Consider the following 18,892-nt stretch of genomic DNA (forward strand, 5'->3'; position numbering starts at 1 on the left):
CAGCAACAATGGGCTGAGGCCAGACTGGACGGGGGCGGAGGTGTTATTATCACGAGAAAACCCTCGTCTTCCTCACATTGTTGTCTTTGTGTTTCTGAGTCACTTCCTTAACGAGCCGTCGGCCCTTTTAATGGAGTCGTTTCTCTTTTGGATGAATCAGATTAACTTTACCAGATTAATTGGATTTATAATCCTGCTTCATATCAGCCGTGCTTCTATTGTTGTGCAGAAATGGAACTAAGTCATGGAAACGGTTAAATCTCATCCATCCATTTTTACCCATTGATTCAGAGTTGAGGTACCAGGTCCAGTAGGGAAAACCAGGCATTCCTCGACTTTCCAGCTCCTCCTGCAGGTGTTCCCAGACCGGAGAGTTTTCCTCCATTGAGTTCTGGATCTTGTCAGGATCTGGAAAACCACCTTCATGAGATGGATGAGGAGGAGCCGTGGTCCTTGTGTTCGAAACTGAGGGAGATGATCTCAGCTGATTGGATCCTTGTGACCACGGTGAGGGATTAGCTGGACCAGATGAAGTCCTGGGCCCTAAGACTCCCTCCTGACCAGGAGGTAGAATTCTGCCGCTTCCTGGTTGAGCAGTGTGACCTTGGATGTGGAAAACCCTGCTTCAGCTGTGATGCGTCTCTCTGGAAACAGAATGGCGTCATCAACGCACAGAAACGGGAGCCACGAACACAAGCAAACGGCTCAGAAGTGTTTTATCAAAGGAGTGGAAATCATTTAAAGGACGAAGCAAATTCAGTTAAATGAAACCAGGAGGAGAAATAATCCACTTTTAGTTTGAGATGAAGCCGCTTGTCCTGCTACATTTTGTTGTTGCACTGAAGCAAAACATTTCTCACTAAATCATCCGTGTTAAACTCGATCATCTGGATTCCCCTCCTAGTTATCTTGTACATCAATGACTTGGGCCTAAATGTTAAAGATGCTAATATGCATTACTATGCAGATGATACGAGTAACTATTGTTTTGGAACATCACTTTCTCAGGTTGTTGAATCCCTGCAGAAAGCATTCGACGTAGTCCAGCACTCATTACGTCAGCTAAAGCCGACCCTTAATGCGGAGAAGACCAAGTTGATGTTTTTTACAAATAGGCAAATGCCAAATAGCGTTCCTGAAGTAATCACATTGGAAGGGAAAGTCGTAGAGATGGTCCATGAGTATAAGTGCCTAGGTGTTTGGATAGATACCTCCCATACTTTTAAATCTCATATTGACCCTTTGCACCGACGTCACCTAATCACGTGGGTCCACCATGCTGGACGGCAAAAACATGTAAACAGTGAGCGGCACGATTACTAAACAAAGGGAAAAGTAGAGCCTGAAATTATTTTTGCGATCAAAACAAAAACAAAACTCCTCCAGCATTCCTTCAACTAGTTCATGCCCAGTTCAGTTATCAGAAGAAGTAGCGCATCTAGCAGTATGCTAACTAGCTTACTGGCGTTAGCTTACGTTCTCTCTGCAGCTGTTCACCGATGTAAACATGTCGCTGACTTTGCCTAAATTCACCCCGTTGGATTTATAACTTTATGTTATGAACAACGTTTCACTTTACACCAAAGCTGATTGTTAAAAAGTCCGGATCCCTACCAGCTTCTGTTGCTGGTGGTGTTACCGGGTTCAGCTGCTGCTCTCACACCAGAATGAGAAGATCTCCGAACGCCGACGCTCATAAATAAATAACGTAATTTTAACACACGTAACCATACATCGGAGCTTTAATATTGTTAATAATTATCTAGCTTTACACTACAGTGGACGGAGCGCAGCCTCCGTGGTGAAATACCCGTCCATCAGGATCATCAATAACTAGTATAAACACATCACATGTATCCCTGTCCCCGTCTTCCTCGTGAAAAAAATGAACGTTAATCTTACCCGGTAAAAACAGGTTCGCTGCTAATCTGAGGGCTGCTAGTCCGCTTGATTGATCGCTGCAGTTCATCTCTATCCTCAGTCTCCATCAAAGTTATTAATAAAACAAAAGGAGTTGAGTTTACGTCCTCGTCTCTTAGTGCAGCCGACCACGCAGCAAGCTAAAACCATTTTACTGTCAAATCAGCTAAATAAAAGCGATAAAAGGCTACAAACTGGCTTGTTTTGACTACCTTCACTGGAGTTTCTACGGGTGTAAACGGTCTTTTTGCCGTCCATCATGGCGAAGGGGGCGCTCACATGAGTGGCGTGACGTCACGTGCAAAGGGTCAATAGATAAATTGGTGAAAAAATTAAAACTAAAGCTGGGTTTCTACTTCCGTAATAAGTCACTCTTCTTCCGGCTCTCGGAGGGTGCAGACGCTTTCTTCTCCTCTCCTCCATATCTTATCCTCAAGGCCTTTGTCTGTCTGTGTGTGCTGGGTGCACGGCTGCTTCTGCATTTTTTCTGGAAACTGGAAACGGAAATTCCCCCAAATGGATCTCGTCAGTTGGTCACTCAACACGGTTGATAAAAAAAAATTTCAACGATGAGAATGGGAGAAGGGGCTCCCGGATGCCCCTCCGGGACAGACCAGCTGTCTGTGGAGGACTCTGAAGATGTGTGGATATTCGTGATGCTGGTGTCGGGTTTCCTGCTGATCGGCATTGGAGGCTACCTGGCTTACCGGAAAATTAACGAGCTGTCGAGGAATATTGTCCTGATCCCGGAGCTCAGAGATGGTTTGCACCGCGCTGTGAATTCACAGACTCACATAATTGCCGAGATGAATCGTAAGCTTGGGACTTTGGCCGAGATTCTTTATTGGCACAAAAGATGGATGCCATCAAGGATAGAGTGGACGAATCAGCACGGATTGGGATAGATTAATGTCCATTATTGGGATTTTGAGAGGTTGAGGACCAAATTATCTCTGTCTGGCCCCAAAACAATGTCTAATCGGAATCTGGCGCCCTTGAGCCTGCAAGGCTCCAACAAAAACTCCCCCTTCCAAAGATATGTGGAATGTGCCATCGCTATGGCAACTCAACTCTGTATCCTTTCCCAGCCTGGGCGGGACTGCGGGAAGGCCGCTGAAACGTTCCAGGGTCACTGCAACCCTCCAACCCTCAATGCTCCTCCCCCTGTCCACACTGAGGTGACATGCGCTGCTTATCGTGGCTGCAGGAACTGAATTGGGGATAGTCCCAACCACCACCCCACCTAGTGGACACTTGCGTTGTGTTGTCTGAAGTCTGATACATATCTGTCTGAGGTGTTTATTTGCAGAGTAAAGCTGCCCTCCTGGTGGAGGGTAACTCTGAAGTGCCTTTTTTCCCTCCACCTGAACCAATCCTCATGTAAACCCCTCTTATCTCTATTAAGGTAGCGCGACTCAGTTCAATTCAATTCAATTCAAGTTTATTTATATAGCGCCAAATCACGACAAGAGTCGTCTCAAGGCACTTCACATAATAAACATTCCAATTCAGGTCAGGTCATTAAGCCAATCAGAAATAATGTTTCCTATATAAGGAACCCAGCAAATTGCATCAAGTCACTGACTGCATGACCACAGTCACCAATTCTTGTCATGTGCCCATGTATGTCTGATCTCTGAATTGTGTGTACTGAAACTAATTTCCCTCTGGGATTAATAAAGTGTCTTTGATTTGATTGATTTTACGTCGTGTTTTTCTGTAGAAGGAAAAAAGCAACTTGTCACTACCACCTTTTTATCCGTACTAGATTATGGTGCTCTTCTATATGTGAATGCTTCTTTAACTGTGCTACAAAACCTGGACTCGGTTTACCATGCGTCTCTGAGATTCATCACAAACTGTAGAGCCATCACTGTGAATTATGTTCACGAGTGAAATGGCCGTCATTGGCAATTAGACAAAATCATTGGTATGTTTTTATTTACAAAGCAGTGTTTGGATTGTTACCTCCTTATATTTGCACTTTAATCACACGAAAAAATGTTGATTCCCGTTCTTTAAGGTCTAACGATCCGTTGCTACTTTCTGTTCCTTTTGCTCGCACACAGTTAGGAAAGAGAGCCTTCGCCTGCTCTGCTCCTTCTGCTTGGAACCAGCTGCAGAAAACCTGGAAAATGACCGAGCAGGTTTCACTAAATGCCTTCAAAACCAAACTGAAAGCTTCACAGACTGCATTAGTATCTTGTAACTGCTTTTAATGATTGAGTGTTTTATCATTGTCATTATGTTTGTAACTGTTTGGAGTTTTTGCTCCCTCTTGGCCAGGACTCCCTTGTAAAAGAGGCTCTTAACCTCAATGGGTCTCTATCCTCGTTAAATAAAGGTTAAATAATTTTTTTTTTTTTAATTCTAAAGGGAAGCTTCCAGAAGAGCGGGAGCAGGAAGTTCTTGCATGTGTTCTAGGTCAGAACCAAAAGATGTGTGTGTTCTGCCCTCGTCTCTGCTCCTCAGCAGCTGTTCTGGAGCTAGCATTTACTCGCTGTAGAGGAGTCGGTGAGGAAGACTCCTTATCGCTGAAGAGCTTCCTGTTGATGCCGAACTCTGAGTCTGAGCAGAACCGCAGGACTCCGGGAGGCCAGATGAAGCTCCTCTGAGTGGGAATGTAGCAGCAGAAATCAGAAAAGCGAGACAGAATGTGTTCCCTTCCTGCCTCTGTGGGTGTTTGGTACACTTAGTGCTTCATGATTGCCAGGGCCGTGAGGCGGCACAGTCAGCGGAGGCGTTGGCGGCCCTCAGCCAAGTGTCCCTGCTTCCCGAGTGTTTTATCTGGAAGCGCCGGGGCCCATTTCTGTTGTTCAGGCAGAGCCGCTACATCAGGCTTCTCCGCCGCATTTGGAGGAATTAATCAGACACGTGGACTCAGTGTAGCCCTCTTTAAGTAATGAACTCTAAAGATGAAAAACACTAATATATATACACACACACACACACACACACACACATATATATATATATATATATATATATATATATATATATATATATATATATATATATATATATAGTCAGTGACCTGATCCAATTTGCTGGGTTCCTTATATAGGAAACATTATTTCTGATTGGCTTAATGAACTGACCAGGATTGGAATGTTTATTATGTGAAGTGCCTTGAGACGACTCTTGTCGTGATTTGGCGCTTTTTAAATAAACTTGAATTGAATGAGAGAGAGAGAGAGAGAGAGAGAGAGAGAGAGAGAGAGAGAGAGAGAGAGAGAGAGAGAGAGAGAGAGAGAGAGAGAGAGAGAGAGAGAGAGAGAGAGAGAGAGAGAGAGAGAGAGAGAGAGAGAGAGAGAGAGAGAGAGAGAGAGAGAGAGAGAGAGAGAGAGAGAGAGAGAGAGAGAGAGAGAGAGAGAGAGAGAGAGAGAGAGAGAGAGAGAGAGAGAGAGAGAGAGAGAGAGAGAGAGAGAGAGAGAGAGAGAGAGAGAGAGAGAGAGAGAGAGAGAGAGAGAGAGAGAGAGAGAAAATAAAGAAATTTTTAGACCATTAGGTTTTATTGTTTATTGCATATGAATAGATGTTCCTTTGTTCTACTTACTGTGGTCATACTGGTTCTGACCGGCTGCTGCGGGTCCGTTAAAAGCCACAACGCTGTTTTTTTTCTCTGCTTCATCAGCCTTTTATTAATGAAATCTGTTTCTGATCAACACTCTTCTCCCTCCTCCCTCCCTCCTCCGACTGCAGTAACATCCTGAAAGTGTCCGATTCTTGAGAGAAAATGTTGTTTTACGTCTTAATTACCATCGTGGAGTCACAGAGCATATTCCTGTTACTGTATCACTTTGGGCCAATAGACCATTAAACCCCACCGAAGCATCCCCTCTTTCCTGTTGTTTTAGTGAATTACCTGGTTGACCAGGTGTAGCCTTAAAGGAGCAATATGTAAGAACGTAACGGTGAAATAATCACATAATGATCTAATGTCTTAATCATGTTTGAAGGAGGGTTACATTTGAACAGATTTCATTGTTAGATGGGTGGCTGTCAGTTTTTCTTAATTTAAAGTAACTAAAGAGGGACGTAGTCTTTGTTTACAGTCCTGCGGGGTTGTCGAGTCCTCGCCACTGCAGCATTTGTAATTCGACATCGCCTAGGGTGACCTGATCCCAACTCGCCAAATGTGGGACAGAGACTTCTCACTGTGGGTCAACGTAAACAGAAGGACAGCAAAAGTAACATTTTTAGATCTATTTAGGCAGATTTTAAAATAATTTTCCACTAAATTCAGCATTCCATAGAAAAATATCCATACTTTTTTTGCTATTTTTTCCTTTCCTAATTTATAAACAACATGGTGTTCTTTTTTTTTTTCCCCGGAAATGACAACAAATCTATTATAGTAGATATTTAGGGGAGAGAAAAAAACTTCACTGACATTAATCTCTGAAAAAATTCAGATCTAATCCGGTAAAAGTTACTTTTGTCCTCAAAATTCAGAGAATAACTAATGAAGGCTTCCATTTCATTCATTGTGTTTTAAAGGAGTTGAGCTTGTACACATGTGAAACTGTAGAGCCTCTTTAGGTTTTAGCACGGACCTGTCTAATTACTGGGTAACCTGCTTCTGACCAACATGTTTTACGCGACTCAGACTTTCTGCTTTGTTTCGTATCGGACACGAAAAAACAAAGACCCTGTCAGAGTCTCCCTGAACACTTTTAATCCACAAGTTTACTCTAGCAGCACTTTCTCCACCGTGCTCCCTGATGCCTCTGCTTTGGTGGTTTGGGTGCGCGCTCCATCATGGACGTAATTTTGGGGGGGGACAGGGGGGACATGTCCCCCCCACTTTTTCCAAAGTCAAGTTTTGACCCCTGCACTTTTTACCATCCAAAAATAATATTACGCTATATTAAATTGACACTGGCTGAGCACTAGGACCAAGCGGAAAACAACCGTTGAAGCCAGTTTCCCATTAGAACATACTGTAAAGATATAGCCCCCCCCCCCCCCCCCACTTCTAAAGTGAAAATTACATCCTTGCGCTCCATGCACTTTGGACCTAGTCACTCTAACATCGGCTGGAAAACGCAGCAGTGTTTTGTAAAGATCCTAATCCAGGGAGATACCCAGAAGTTATTTCTTGTATCCCTAAGAAGCCACAGGATCCTTTAGTTTTACTCCAGTATAAGGTGAACAGGGCTAGAGGCTAACTTTGAGCCAACAAGGCAAACAGGGTCTTAAAAGCTACGCTCTAAAAATATCTCTAGCTATTTGTTTTTATTACTAACTCGATGTTACAGTTTATTTTTTATCAACTTACTGTGTGTGACTCGTCTTCACTCGTCATCTAGAATCTTCTGCTGCTGAGTCGTAGCTAGCAAGAGCCATGAAACTCACGGAACGAGAGTGAGAAAGAGACTCGTTTTGTTTGGGAACTGGGCTGCAATACCCAAATTTGACCACAGGATATCATTCTTACTTCTGTGTTACATAATGCGCCTTTAACCCTCTTTTTTTTTCTCTACAGTGGTCAGTTCGCTGTGGTCAGAAGATGTCGCCACAGAAGCACGGGTGCGGAATTTGCCGCCAAGTTTATTAAGAAGCGGCGCAGCAAAACGAGTCGGCGAGGGGTGACGAGGGACGACATTGAGAGAGAGGTGAACATCCTGAAGGAGATTCAGCACCCGAACATCATCGCGCTGCACGAAGTGTTTGAGAACAAGGCCGAAGTCATCCTCATCCTGGAACTGTGAGTGTTTACTGTCTGGCTTCAGGACCACATGGGTCTATTGTGGGTCCTCATGGGTCCACATGTGGCTGTTATTATGGGTCCTCATGGGTACACATGTGGCTTAATGGGTCGTTATGGGTCCACATGTGGCTTAATGGGTCCTCATGGGTCCACATGTGGCTTAATGGGTCCTCATGGGTCCACATGTGGCTTAATGGGTCCTCATGGGTCCACATGTGGCTTAATGGGTCCACATGTGGCTTAATGGGTCCTCATGGGTACACATGTGGCTTAATGGGTCCTCATGGGTCCACATTGGTCAACATGTGGCTTAATGGGTCCTCATGGATCCACATTGGTCCACGTGTGGCTTAATGGGTCCTCATGGGTCCACATTGGTCCACATGTGGCTTAATGGGTCCTCATGGGTACACATGTAGCTTTATGGGTCCTCATGGGTCCACATTGGTCCACGTGTGGCTTAATGGGTCCTCATGGGTCCACATTGGTCCACATGTGGCTTAATGGGTCCTCATGGGTACACATGTGGCTTAATGGGTCCTCATGGGTCCACATTGGTCCACATGTGGCTTAATGGGTCCTCATGGGTCCACATTGGTCCACGTGTGGCATAATGGGTCCTCGTGGGTCCACATTGGTCCACATGTGGCTGAATGGGTTCTCATGGGTCCAGATTGGTCCACATGTGGCTTAATGGGTCCTCATGGGTCCACATTGGTCCACATGTGGCTTAATGGGTCCTTATGGGTACACATGTATCTTTATGGGTCCTCATGTGTCCACATTGGTCCACATGTGGCTTAATGGGTCCACATGGGTACACATGTGGCTTAATGGGTCCTAATGGGTCCAGGGTTCTCAAAACACGACTCACCTCCAGAGACAAAAGACAATCAGCCACCCTGACTAGATTTATGACTACATTTGAATTGAATTTAATGAGCAAATCACCCCTAATTTAACTTTTTTGCCATTAAATAGTTTGAATGAGTGTAGTAGTTCTGTAGACACATGTGGTCATTATTTGGGGGGTGTTACGCTGTGTGTGTGTGTGTGTGTGTGTGTGTGTGTGTGTGTGTATGCGAGTGCGTGCGTGCGTGTGTGTCACTCACTCACTCACTGCAGACCCCCGAAGGTTCTCAGTCATCCAGGTTATGGTAATCCAAAGGGGTTCCAATGAAACCAAAGAAGTCCAGTTGCCTTCGTTCCAATCCTTTTGGACCTAAATAGAACCATCTGGAGAAATGTGTCATACATTTTTTTTTCTGTTTATTAAGTTTTACCTGACATGCATGTTCTTGTTCAGTGGGAGGAACCCAAAGAACCGGAACAAAACCACTTGTGCAGGAGGGGGTGGGGGGGTAGAGCATGCCAACTCCATGCAGAAAGGCTGCAGCCGGGTTTTGAACTAATGACCTTAGTTCTGCGGGGCAGCAGTGCTACTGTCTGCGCCACCATGCAGCCAATCCGATTGTTTTACTCATCATTAGAAGCCAACATTTAATGCTTGTTTTTACAGCAGAATTAACGTAATAATTACAATTAACGATGAGCGGCTGTGACTCTCACTGCCTTCAAACATAAACCTCGACACAAACCAGCTGATTCAGCATCAAAGTACGAATCTGGAATATGACACTGGTTTGTCAGCAGAACGAAAATGAAATAAATTATTAATGTAATATTTTCTATCTGTTGTAATGTTTAGAAATACGCAAAAGAAATGATTAAACCCAACTTTGGACCCAGTTTTTTGCCCCAAACGAGTCCTCATTTCTTACAGAAAGGAGATCTTTAATGACAGAAGTGTAGCGAACCCATCTGGGGATAAACGAGATGAGAGGCGAGATTCTGGCTGTTAAACGAGCCTGCAGCTGTAATCTGTTGAAGCTTCCTTTGGCACCAGGCCCGGTTCTGGTCAGACCAGTTCTCCCAGCCCACATACAACTTCAAACACTCCTCGGATCCGTTGTTCCCACCACAGGAATCCAGCCGACACACTTCGGCTGAAAAGTTGTGTCTGAAAGCAGAATCGAAGCATTTTAATCAGCGAAGTCGGAACCGCAGCCGGGACCGGTTCTGCTCACCTGCGTGTAAGTTACAGCGAAATTAAATAATTAGTTAAATCAAAGCTGGACAAACTGTGGGCTCCCGGATCACGCCCACTTCTAAACCGTCATCCATCATTTCATTTGTCGTTTGTTGGAAGGAAACACAGCAGTCTGCATGTCCTGCAGATTATAATTTATCATTCAGCAGATTAAAGTTTTCCAACAAAGACTGATGAATTAAATATGGAGCTGAGTGCAATGAGGGATTAATGTTATTCACCACCAGCAGGAGTGTTTGTTCTTTCATTTCTTTATTTATTTAATAGGGGCCGTGCATATTAATGAACTTCAACACTAAATTGCATCAGTAAATATGCCAGATTGTAGCACCGGTGCTAATTTACATCTGCAGTCCCTAGGCAGATAATAAAAGCGATAAAAGAAAGTAAAGAATTATATTTAAAACTAGGAAAAACAGAAAGAAAACACACAAAAACACCACTGTGAGGACAAATTACTGATGGATACAGGTTTGGTTTTCCTTCAACTATTGTTTAAGTTTGAATTTGAAGGAACTAGAGCTGCACAATATATCGCAAATATATCGTTATCGTGATATCAGCACGCTCAATATGCATATCGCAAAGAACAGATAAATATCGTAATGAATGGTGAGCTCAAATGTTTGCTACACATGATGCGTTCTGTCAATCAAACAGAAGCATGATGTTTTTTTAACAAATCAAATAGAGCTCTTCACCCATTTGGCCAATCGGGTGGGTTCTCATAGGTCAGATGCCCGCCCCTGAGGCAGACGGCACTTAGCGAACACCTGAGTTAGCTTCGTTCTGCTCTTTCTGCTGATTCTGCTTTTCCCGGGATCCACTGATCGCCTTTTGTTCATTTTCTTTTTCCCTTTCCTCACATCTTTTGCTTTTCTCATTTTTAGGATTATTTTATTTCATTGTTTTTGATTATTTTTGTTCCGGAGTTAATTTTTATTTATCGCAAGTAATGTCGTCATCGTAATATTTACCACTTTTATCACATATCGCAGGTTTTTCTATTGTCGTGCAGCCCTAGAAGGAACTGTATGATTGTGAGTCTCTTATGCTGAGTGGTGGACTATTCCAGTATTTAGTCCCCTTAACGGATAGCGTGGTCTTCTGCAGCGCAGATGAGCAGGATTAACGATGCAGTCGTGAATCCTAATCCACAGTTTAACCAGAATAAACGCAAACTCACTTCTTTGTTTCTGTTCTGGATGTTTGGTTTGACTCTGAGAACCAATAAGATCTCAGCTCTCTGCGATCGGAGGAGCAGGAGTTAATCTGAGCTAATCCAGTTGATCGATGACTAAAGGCTCTGAGAACGAGACGGGTGGGATGTTTATCGTTGTCTAACCGGCTGTAATCAGTTTATTTTTGTTTTCTGGTGAAAAGGATCAAGTTCAATTACTGAACCAACTCGACCGGCGAGGCGAGGCCCAGCACTTCCTGCTCAGTTTAATGTGACTGAGCAACTTCTTAAAAATGTAGTTTTGTTTTCTGTTTTTCTTCCTGTGAGGGAAGAACACGCTAACCACCATCAGCCTTTGTTTGTTTGTTTGAACCTGATTCAGCAGCTCTGCAGAAGCCCGATTTAAAATCTGGATGTAGCGAGTAAACGTTTCCCTCACCAGACAGACGAGTTCCTGTTCGATCAGCTGCCTGTTGACAAACGAAGACCATCAGAGCACCTGGGTCATCTCCACCTGGTTTCTGGTGTTTACGACGAGGCGATGATGATGAGGAGGAAGAGTTAGGTCTCCGCCCTGTAGCTGTTGTTCTTAGTGAGGAAGTGAAAGGGTTAGCATCAGATGGCGTGTTAGTTTTTACACACACCGATGCTGACGGGGGAAGTTATAAAAACGATTAAATGTGATTAAAGCATTTAAAACGATTCTAGCCCTGATAACTGACTGGTTTTGTTATGTTTTATGGTTTTTATAAATGTATTAGAAAATTTACAAATGGTCTTAATGCTTTTATTGTGAAATGTTTGAAATAATGAGTTTTCTTCACATTTTTTCAACCTTTACTTAACAAACCTGAGAATAAAACTCCTCTTGTTGTTAATAAAGTGCTGTGATCGTTTATAGATGACAGGAAAACGGCTGATTTGTGTCGTCGTCTTTCCGCAGCGTCGCTGGAGGTGAACTCTTCGACTTCCTGGCAGAGAAAGAGTCTCTGAGCGAAGAAGAAGCCACTCAGTTCCTGAAACAGATCCTGGACGGCGTCCTCTACCTGCACTCCAAACAAATCGCTCACTTCGACCTCAAGGTACGAACGTGATGATCGGATTTGGTCAAAAGGAAACATTACTAAATCGTGAAAACAGAATAGATGAATGAAAGCGTGTCTTAATTCTGTAGACCAGGGGTGTCAAACTCAAATTCACACGGGGCCGAAATGAAAATCCGGGACGAAGTTGCGGGCCAAACTTAAAGGGACTTTACGTAGCTTTGAATTTTTATGCTCGCGATTGCCCCCTCAGGCCAAAAGCGTAACAGCAGCTTCAATAGCAGGCTCGTGCACGAGGCGCGCATGCTGTACGTGCACACTCCTTAATGAAAATAACAGCTGAGATGGTCCCTTGTGTGTGTGTGTGTGTGTGTGTGTGTGTGTGTGTGTGTGTGTGTGTGTGTGTGTGTGTGTGTGTGTGTGTGTGTGTGTGTGTGTGTGTGTGTGTGTGTGTGTGTGTGTGTGTGTGTGTGTGTGTGTGTGTGTGTGTGTGTGTGTGTGTGTGTGTGTGTGTGTGTGTGTGTGTGTGTGTGTAAGATTAATGAAATAATGTGGTTCTGTACCTTTCTCTTCAGCACAGCCGACAAAGGTTTATGATGGGTCAGTCCTCCTGCATGCTCAGATCATTCCCTTCCCTTGCTTGAAAAATTGTTCCAAAATGAAAGTTGAACCCACATCTTTTTTATCTGTGAATTCAATGCCGTTCGGCGAGTCTCAAATAAAAATTTGGGCATCTTACTGTAAAAAAATATACCATTAATGTAAAAAAGAAACTCTGAATAAACTATGTTCACACCCAGAATCAAACCCAGGTCTTCTGCACGAGAGTCCGACGTCTTACTAGGTGAGCTAAAGCACCAGTGACGTCCTTTGTATCTGTAACATTTATATCCTTGATGACAGCTGAAACATCAATCCAAAGAACGGTTCGGAGTGAAAATGGCTATTTTGTTGCTAATTTGCAGGAAATATCTAGAAGAAAGTTCTACAGAAAGTAGCTAAGGGTCCTCAGAAATGTAGCTAGCTTTGTCACTAGGCGTTAGGAACAGCGACAAAGTGGCACTGCCTCTCTCTCTGCTGCTAAAGCTACGGATAGCAAACGCTACGGGCGATGCCTGATCGTGAACGCGCATGAAGCAGCCTGCTCGACCCGAGCATCTCTCTTTTTCTGTGATTTTACAGAAAAACAGGCAATCACAGTAAAAATGCCAGGGCTCATTCTACAGGACCAGGGCATTGCAGGAGAATGTATGAAGAAGACATTTATTATTTCTATACATGTTTTGGCTGTCACACTTCCATAATGTCCCTTTAATATTTTTTGAAAAAGTGACGGCAAATTTGCACATTTTCTTTATAAACATATTTAGAACCTTTTAATTTGGAAACAAACATATTTTTGCATTAACACTGAATGTGGAATAACCAAATTACAAACGAGCAAGTCCATTTTAAATAAAACACATCAGTGGTATCATTACTTGTGGTATAATCAGCATTTTTTAAATCTATTCAGGATTTATGTTTTCTTGTTGTTTATTTATTTTTCTTATTTTTTATTCTCCTTTTTTCTCCTGTTATACGTGTCATCGCTGCTGTGATGTCTAGCTTTCCCCACTGAGGAGCAATAAAGGGATTTTCTATTCTATTCATCTATCTGCAGCCTTTCCACTTCCTGTTTACTGTAGGTTAAATCTTTTCTCACGTGCCAACAACAAAATAAAATATCATTTTATCTTAAATGAAAATGCAACATCTCACCTGTTAACTTTCATGTTTTGGAGCAGAAAAAGAGCATAAAACCTAAATACTTAAAGCTCAGTTGGTCCACTGGTTTACTGTGATGCTCACCTGTTCCAGCCAGATACCTGCATCATGGGGTTGATCTGAGCTGAGGAGGAGACTCCTGTTGTTTTGTTCATCTTCATCATAATAATGACAACAGGTGCTCACATAGGTTTGTGCTGATGAACATGTCTGAGCAGCTGGACCACATTGTTGTGTGTCGGGGAGGAAAAATAAAAACTACAGCAGCCACAGAGTCATGCTGGTTTGAGCGTGTCGCTGCTCGCTGGAGTTATATCAGCTCTGTCTGGAAGTTAGTAGGAAAACTTTCTCTTTCAGTCGTGAACACATGACTGAGCGGTTAAAATCTCCGTTTCTCGGCTTCAACGTCGGTAAATAGCCGAGTAAACCCGACGCTGAGTGAGAGGAGTGTTTAGTTTGTCCGAGACAGCGGAGCTGCAGACAAACACAAAGGAGTGGGCGCTTTGGCTCTGCGCTAACGCCGCAGAGCATCATGGGAGTTGTAGTCTTTGTGATAAAATCGTCCAGCGGGTCAGTTTTAATATATTTTTTATATTTATCTCGCGGGCCAAATAAAATGCTCCGCGGTGTCTGATAAGTGCTGTAAATGTTCCAAAACACACCTGGTTTGTTCTTTACTGTCCCAATATTTTGTCTCAAGTTTTTGTTTTTCACATGTAGACGTACTTATTAGCATTTTTGTTTTGTGTAAAGTCTAATTATTTCATTTAAATTTGCATCATGAACAGTTATTGAATTTTGTTCCTAAAGAATTATATAATGAATGATCCAAATTGTTGGTCACATGACCTAAACCAGGGCTGCCACAGGAGGAAGGTGGCATTTTAAAAAGCTTGGAAATGCCAGAGATGCAGAGAAGGAAGAGGCTGGCGACGAGCATCAGCCAATGTTCACCACAAGTAAATGGTGATGAGATAATCTGAGATGGTGAACGCACCGACGCTGAAAAACCTGAAATTTTCCCCAGTCTGTGAACTCACCAAGCACTGATTGATGCAAGCAGACCTCCAACGTCCAACCTTTTTACTTCCAGCGTCGTTACTTTGAAGAGTCGTGAGTTAATGGGGTCGTGTTGGTTCTCTGGTTGGACCATAAGCTAAAGCTGGTGTGAGCACAATAAGAGTGAGGTGAGGTGTAAGGACTGATTCTAGTTACTCGTACTTCAGGGAAAGAGATTTTAATGTTTTTTTTTTTGGTGGTGTCCTACCAGCTTCCTGTCCATGGTCCTCTGAGAACTCCTGGTTACCAGGAACAGATCCGGGATCAGAGATCTTGGCTGAGTTGATCAGCGTGGAGTCGAGCAAGTCACCCCCAAATTAACTTCTTTTTGCTGATAAACTATATAAATGAGTGTCTAGTCGTGCTGCAGACAGGTGTAGTCAATAGTTTGACGCTTTGGTGCATCTTAGTTTATAAAAAATTTCTGACTAAAACTGTCAGTGTTGCGCCCTCTTCAGGTAAAAACTCTGCACTGCATTTGAATTTAAATCTGCCGTTGCTATTGGCTAAGAGGTACCCTAGAATGTTAGCTGATACCATATGATGTCACAATGTCATTGTGAGCCTGTGTGTGTGTATTTGTTAGTGGCTGCGCCCTCTTAGTCTGCCAGGCAACAGCATTTGTTGCATTTTTCAAACAGGAAGTGGGAGTGGAGTAAGATTCATCGCACAATTCCGGTGCCCCCCGGTCCTGGTCTGGTGAAACCATAGACATGAATATGTAGATGCCCCATTGGACTCTGGAAAGCGTAGCAGCGTTGCCGCCATATTGGATGGGTCCTTCACTCTCCAAACTCAACTAGAGTCGACACAGGATGAGCAACTGTAACAACCAGTGCACTATTGAAAACCAATCATGTGGGACTAATAAGGACTGTTCTAGCCTACCTGTTGAGATTTTATATTTTTGTTTACTTTAATTTATCTTAATATAGTTGCCATGCCATATGTCTGACTTAAATGAGTAAGCACCTTCCTCAGGTAAAATAAATGTACTGGGGAGTGACTGGAGACCCATCCAAGATGGCAGCTGGTCACTATGGAAGCTCCAGTTGACGGCCCCAGTCCACGGGGCATCTACATATATGATGTCTGTGGCTGAAGCCGTCACTGATTACGGGTTCCTGCCAGGCTTTTTCTGGTTTTTAGAAACACCATTTTTATTTTCCAGTTCAGATTATTTTTTCTCTCAATCCTCTTTTAGCCAGAGAACATCATGCTGCTGAACCGCTCAGTGCCTCACCCGCGCATCAAGATCATCGACTTCGGACTCGCCCACAAGATCGATTTTGGCAACGATTTCAAAAACATCTTTGGAACTCCGGAGTTTGTAGGTCAGCATTTTATCTTTTTTATCATCATTTGTTTAGCAGATGTTTGTGACACACACACACACACCACACACACACACACACACACACACCCCATTTTCTGGCTTCACCCCAGATATCTCGCGTTATTAGAGCAGGTGCCAGCTGGGCCAAAGGGAGACCTGATAATAGACCAGAGATTGTGAGAAATGGCCCATGTTGCCAACACACACACACGCACGCACGCACACACACACACACACACACACACACACACACGCACGCACGCACGCACGCACGCACGCACGCACACACACACACACACACACACACACACACACACACACACACACACACACACACACACACACACACACACACACACACACACACACAGGGCCATCTGCCCTTTCCTGGGGCAGCTGCCAGCCTCCAACAGCGTCACCCAGGCGTGCAGGTCCGTCCAGAACCTGCTAAAGGTTAAATGTTTGATCATCAGCAGATTTAATAAAGATCCACAGCTGACGTTGGACTGAAGCGGGCTTGGGTTTGGTTCTGGTTCTGCAGACTCAACATGAAGGTCGTTTCTGTGGTTTGGTCCATTTAGCAGAACGGTCCCGGTTCCCCAGAGAGGTTCTGATGCTCGACTGAGGAAGAAATTACACCCACCAACATCTAATTGCTGCGATTTGCATCAAAATCAAACCACAAAAAACATCAAACCTGACCACATTTTTACTAAATCACTTCAGAAATAAACACGAATTAAACTAAAACACACTTCAAATGTTTTTCCAACATGTTTGACTCAAACTAAACAAATGAAATGAATTATTTATTTTAGCAATTTTTTTTATTCTGAAGCTACTGTTAACGTATAACTAATTGTAAGGTGAGTTAATAACAACAATAATAACAGTAATACTTATTATTATTATTATTATTATAACAACAAAAACATTAATATTATTAATAATTATCATAACAATAATTATAAATAGTATAACAACAATAATATTAAAAATAATAATCATTCTAATAACAACAATAACATTAATAATATTATTAATGATTATATTAACAATAATAATAGTTATTATAGTAACAACAAAAACATTAATATTATTAATAATTATAATAACTATAATAATATTCATTATAATAACATAATAATTATTATTATTACTATTATAACAATAACATTAATATTAATAATTATAATTATAACAACAAAACAGTAATATTATATTAATAACACTAATAATACATATTGTCAATTTCTTTTCTTTATGTTCAAACATTTGTTTTTATCAGACGTTTTTTCAGATGAGCTGTTTTTCGTTGGAGTTCAGTCCTCCATGATCCGCGTCATTAACCCGCTGGTTAAATAGGTTACTAATCTACTGATTATGATGTGTTTATAGAAGTTAACTTTTTATTATCCTTACAGCAAACTGAGGCATAACTTCCTCATGTGGTGCCAAATTATGAAACCACATAAGCAGAAAGAATATTTATTTATTTATTTATTTATTGTTAATATATTTCACTATAATTTTCTGTGTATTTACTGTATATTGGTTTATAATTGGTATAAAATGTGATATAAAAATGTTGATGTGATATTTGATGAAATTCATACTCTTAAAATAAATTATAACAAAATATATTTAAATACATTTGAAATATTGAATTAGTTGTGAATAATAAGAACAATTTTTATGTTCTTGAGCAAAAAGAGATGAACCGATTCTCAGCTCCGATCTCTTTTTTTTATCTAAAAGAGAAATAAGCATCATAATAAAAGCCGATAAATCCATAAAAAATCATTTTCTTCAACATTTAAAGATAAAAACTACCAGAAGTAAAACTCATTCTGTAAACCCTGAAAGATGCGCCACACATCAAAGGTTTATCGATACTTTAACTTGACATTAACCGAAGGAATCGGCGGTTTTTATCATCATAGCTGGAATCGTTTTTTTCTGTCACCAATCAGCAAACTTTAAACACGACATCAAAGGTAAAACCTGTAAAACAGAACCAAACTAAAAGCAAAGTTGGGTGTGAATAATGAAAATCTTCCCATTTTAATTGGTTTTCCAGCTCCAGAAGTGGTGAACTACGAGTCTTTAGGCCTGGAGGCCGACATGTGGTGAGTAAATAAACAATAACAACAACAACCTGACCTCAGATCAGTTTCATGATGATGAATTCTCTCCTGTTTCTGTGTTCAGGAGCATCGGGGTCATCACGTACATCCTGTAAGTAGCCGTCCCACTTCCTGCTGATAAACTCTCACGTATGGGGGACCCATTTGCCCTTTGACCTTTCTATACGGCCGAATTTACTCAAGTTTTGTTGCACTCTGGTCATTAAGTTAGGAGTTTTTACCAAGTTTACTTTTGGGTTGCCGGTTAAATTCCTTAAATAAGCAGAAGTTCTGAGTGCATTCCTATGAATGCAAAATTACAAGAGCGACTCCTGACCAACACTTTTATCATCCCTAAAGCAAACCGAATAACAACTTCCTTTGAACCCCTTTCACAATAAGAGCTCAACATTTAAAGATCTGAAGCTCTTAGCGGTGATGTAGGGTCTCCTGCCTTCCTCTGCGTTGATGCTGGGTGCTTCATGGCTTCATCCTGCTGACTGGAACCAGTTCCTTTGTTAGATAAACGGCTGAACGGGTCAAATGATGAAAGAGGAGTAAAACCAAAGAGCTGCAGAGACGCTGCTGGCTGAGGGAGCGTGTTTTTGCACATTTTCTACATATTTCTAAAATAATGT

General features: G+C 42.2%; 1 protein-coding gene across 1 annotated transcript in view; it reads left to right on the top strand.

The window, feature by feature from the left end:
* Nucleotides 1-18,892, top strand: part of dapk1 (death-associated protein kinase 1) — a 66,114-nt gene that overhangs the window by 20,040 nt on the left and 27,182 nt on the right. The window contains exons 3-7 of the mRNA XM_015960301.3: nt 7,409-7,630; nt 11,867-12,005; nt 15,997-16,126; nt 18,209-18,257; nt 18,340-18,366. Coding sequence (XP_015815787.3) covers nt 7,409-7,630; nt 11,867-12,005; nt 15,997-16,126; nt 18,209-18,257; nt 18,340-18,366 — 567 coding nt within the window. The remainder of the gene's footprint in view (nt 1-7,408; nt 7,631-11,866; nt 12,006-15,996; nt 16,127-18,208; nt 18,258-18,339; nt 18,367-18,892) is intronic.

This window comes from Nothobranchius furzeri, chromosome 10 (genome assembly GCF_043380555.1).
Source record: "Nothobranchius furzeri strain GRZ-AD chromosome 10, NfurGRZ-RIMD1, whole genome shotgun sequence".
Classification (NCBI taxonomy): domain Eukaryota; kingdom Metazoa; phylum Chordata; class Actinopteri; order Cyprinodontiformes; family Nothobranchiidae; genus Nothobranchius; species Nothobranchius furzeri.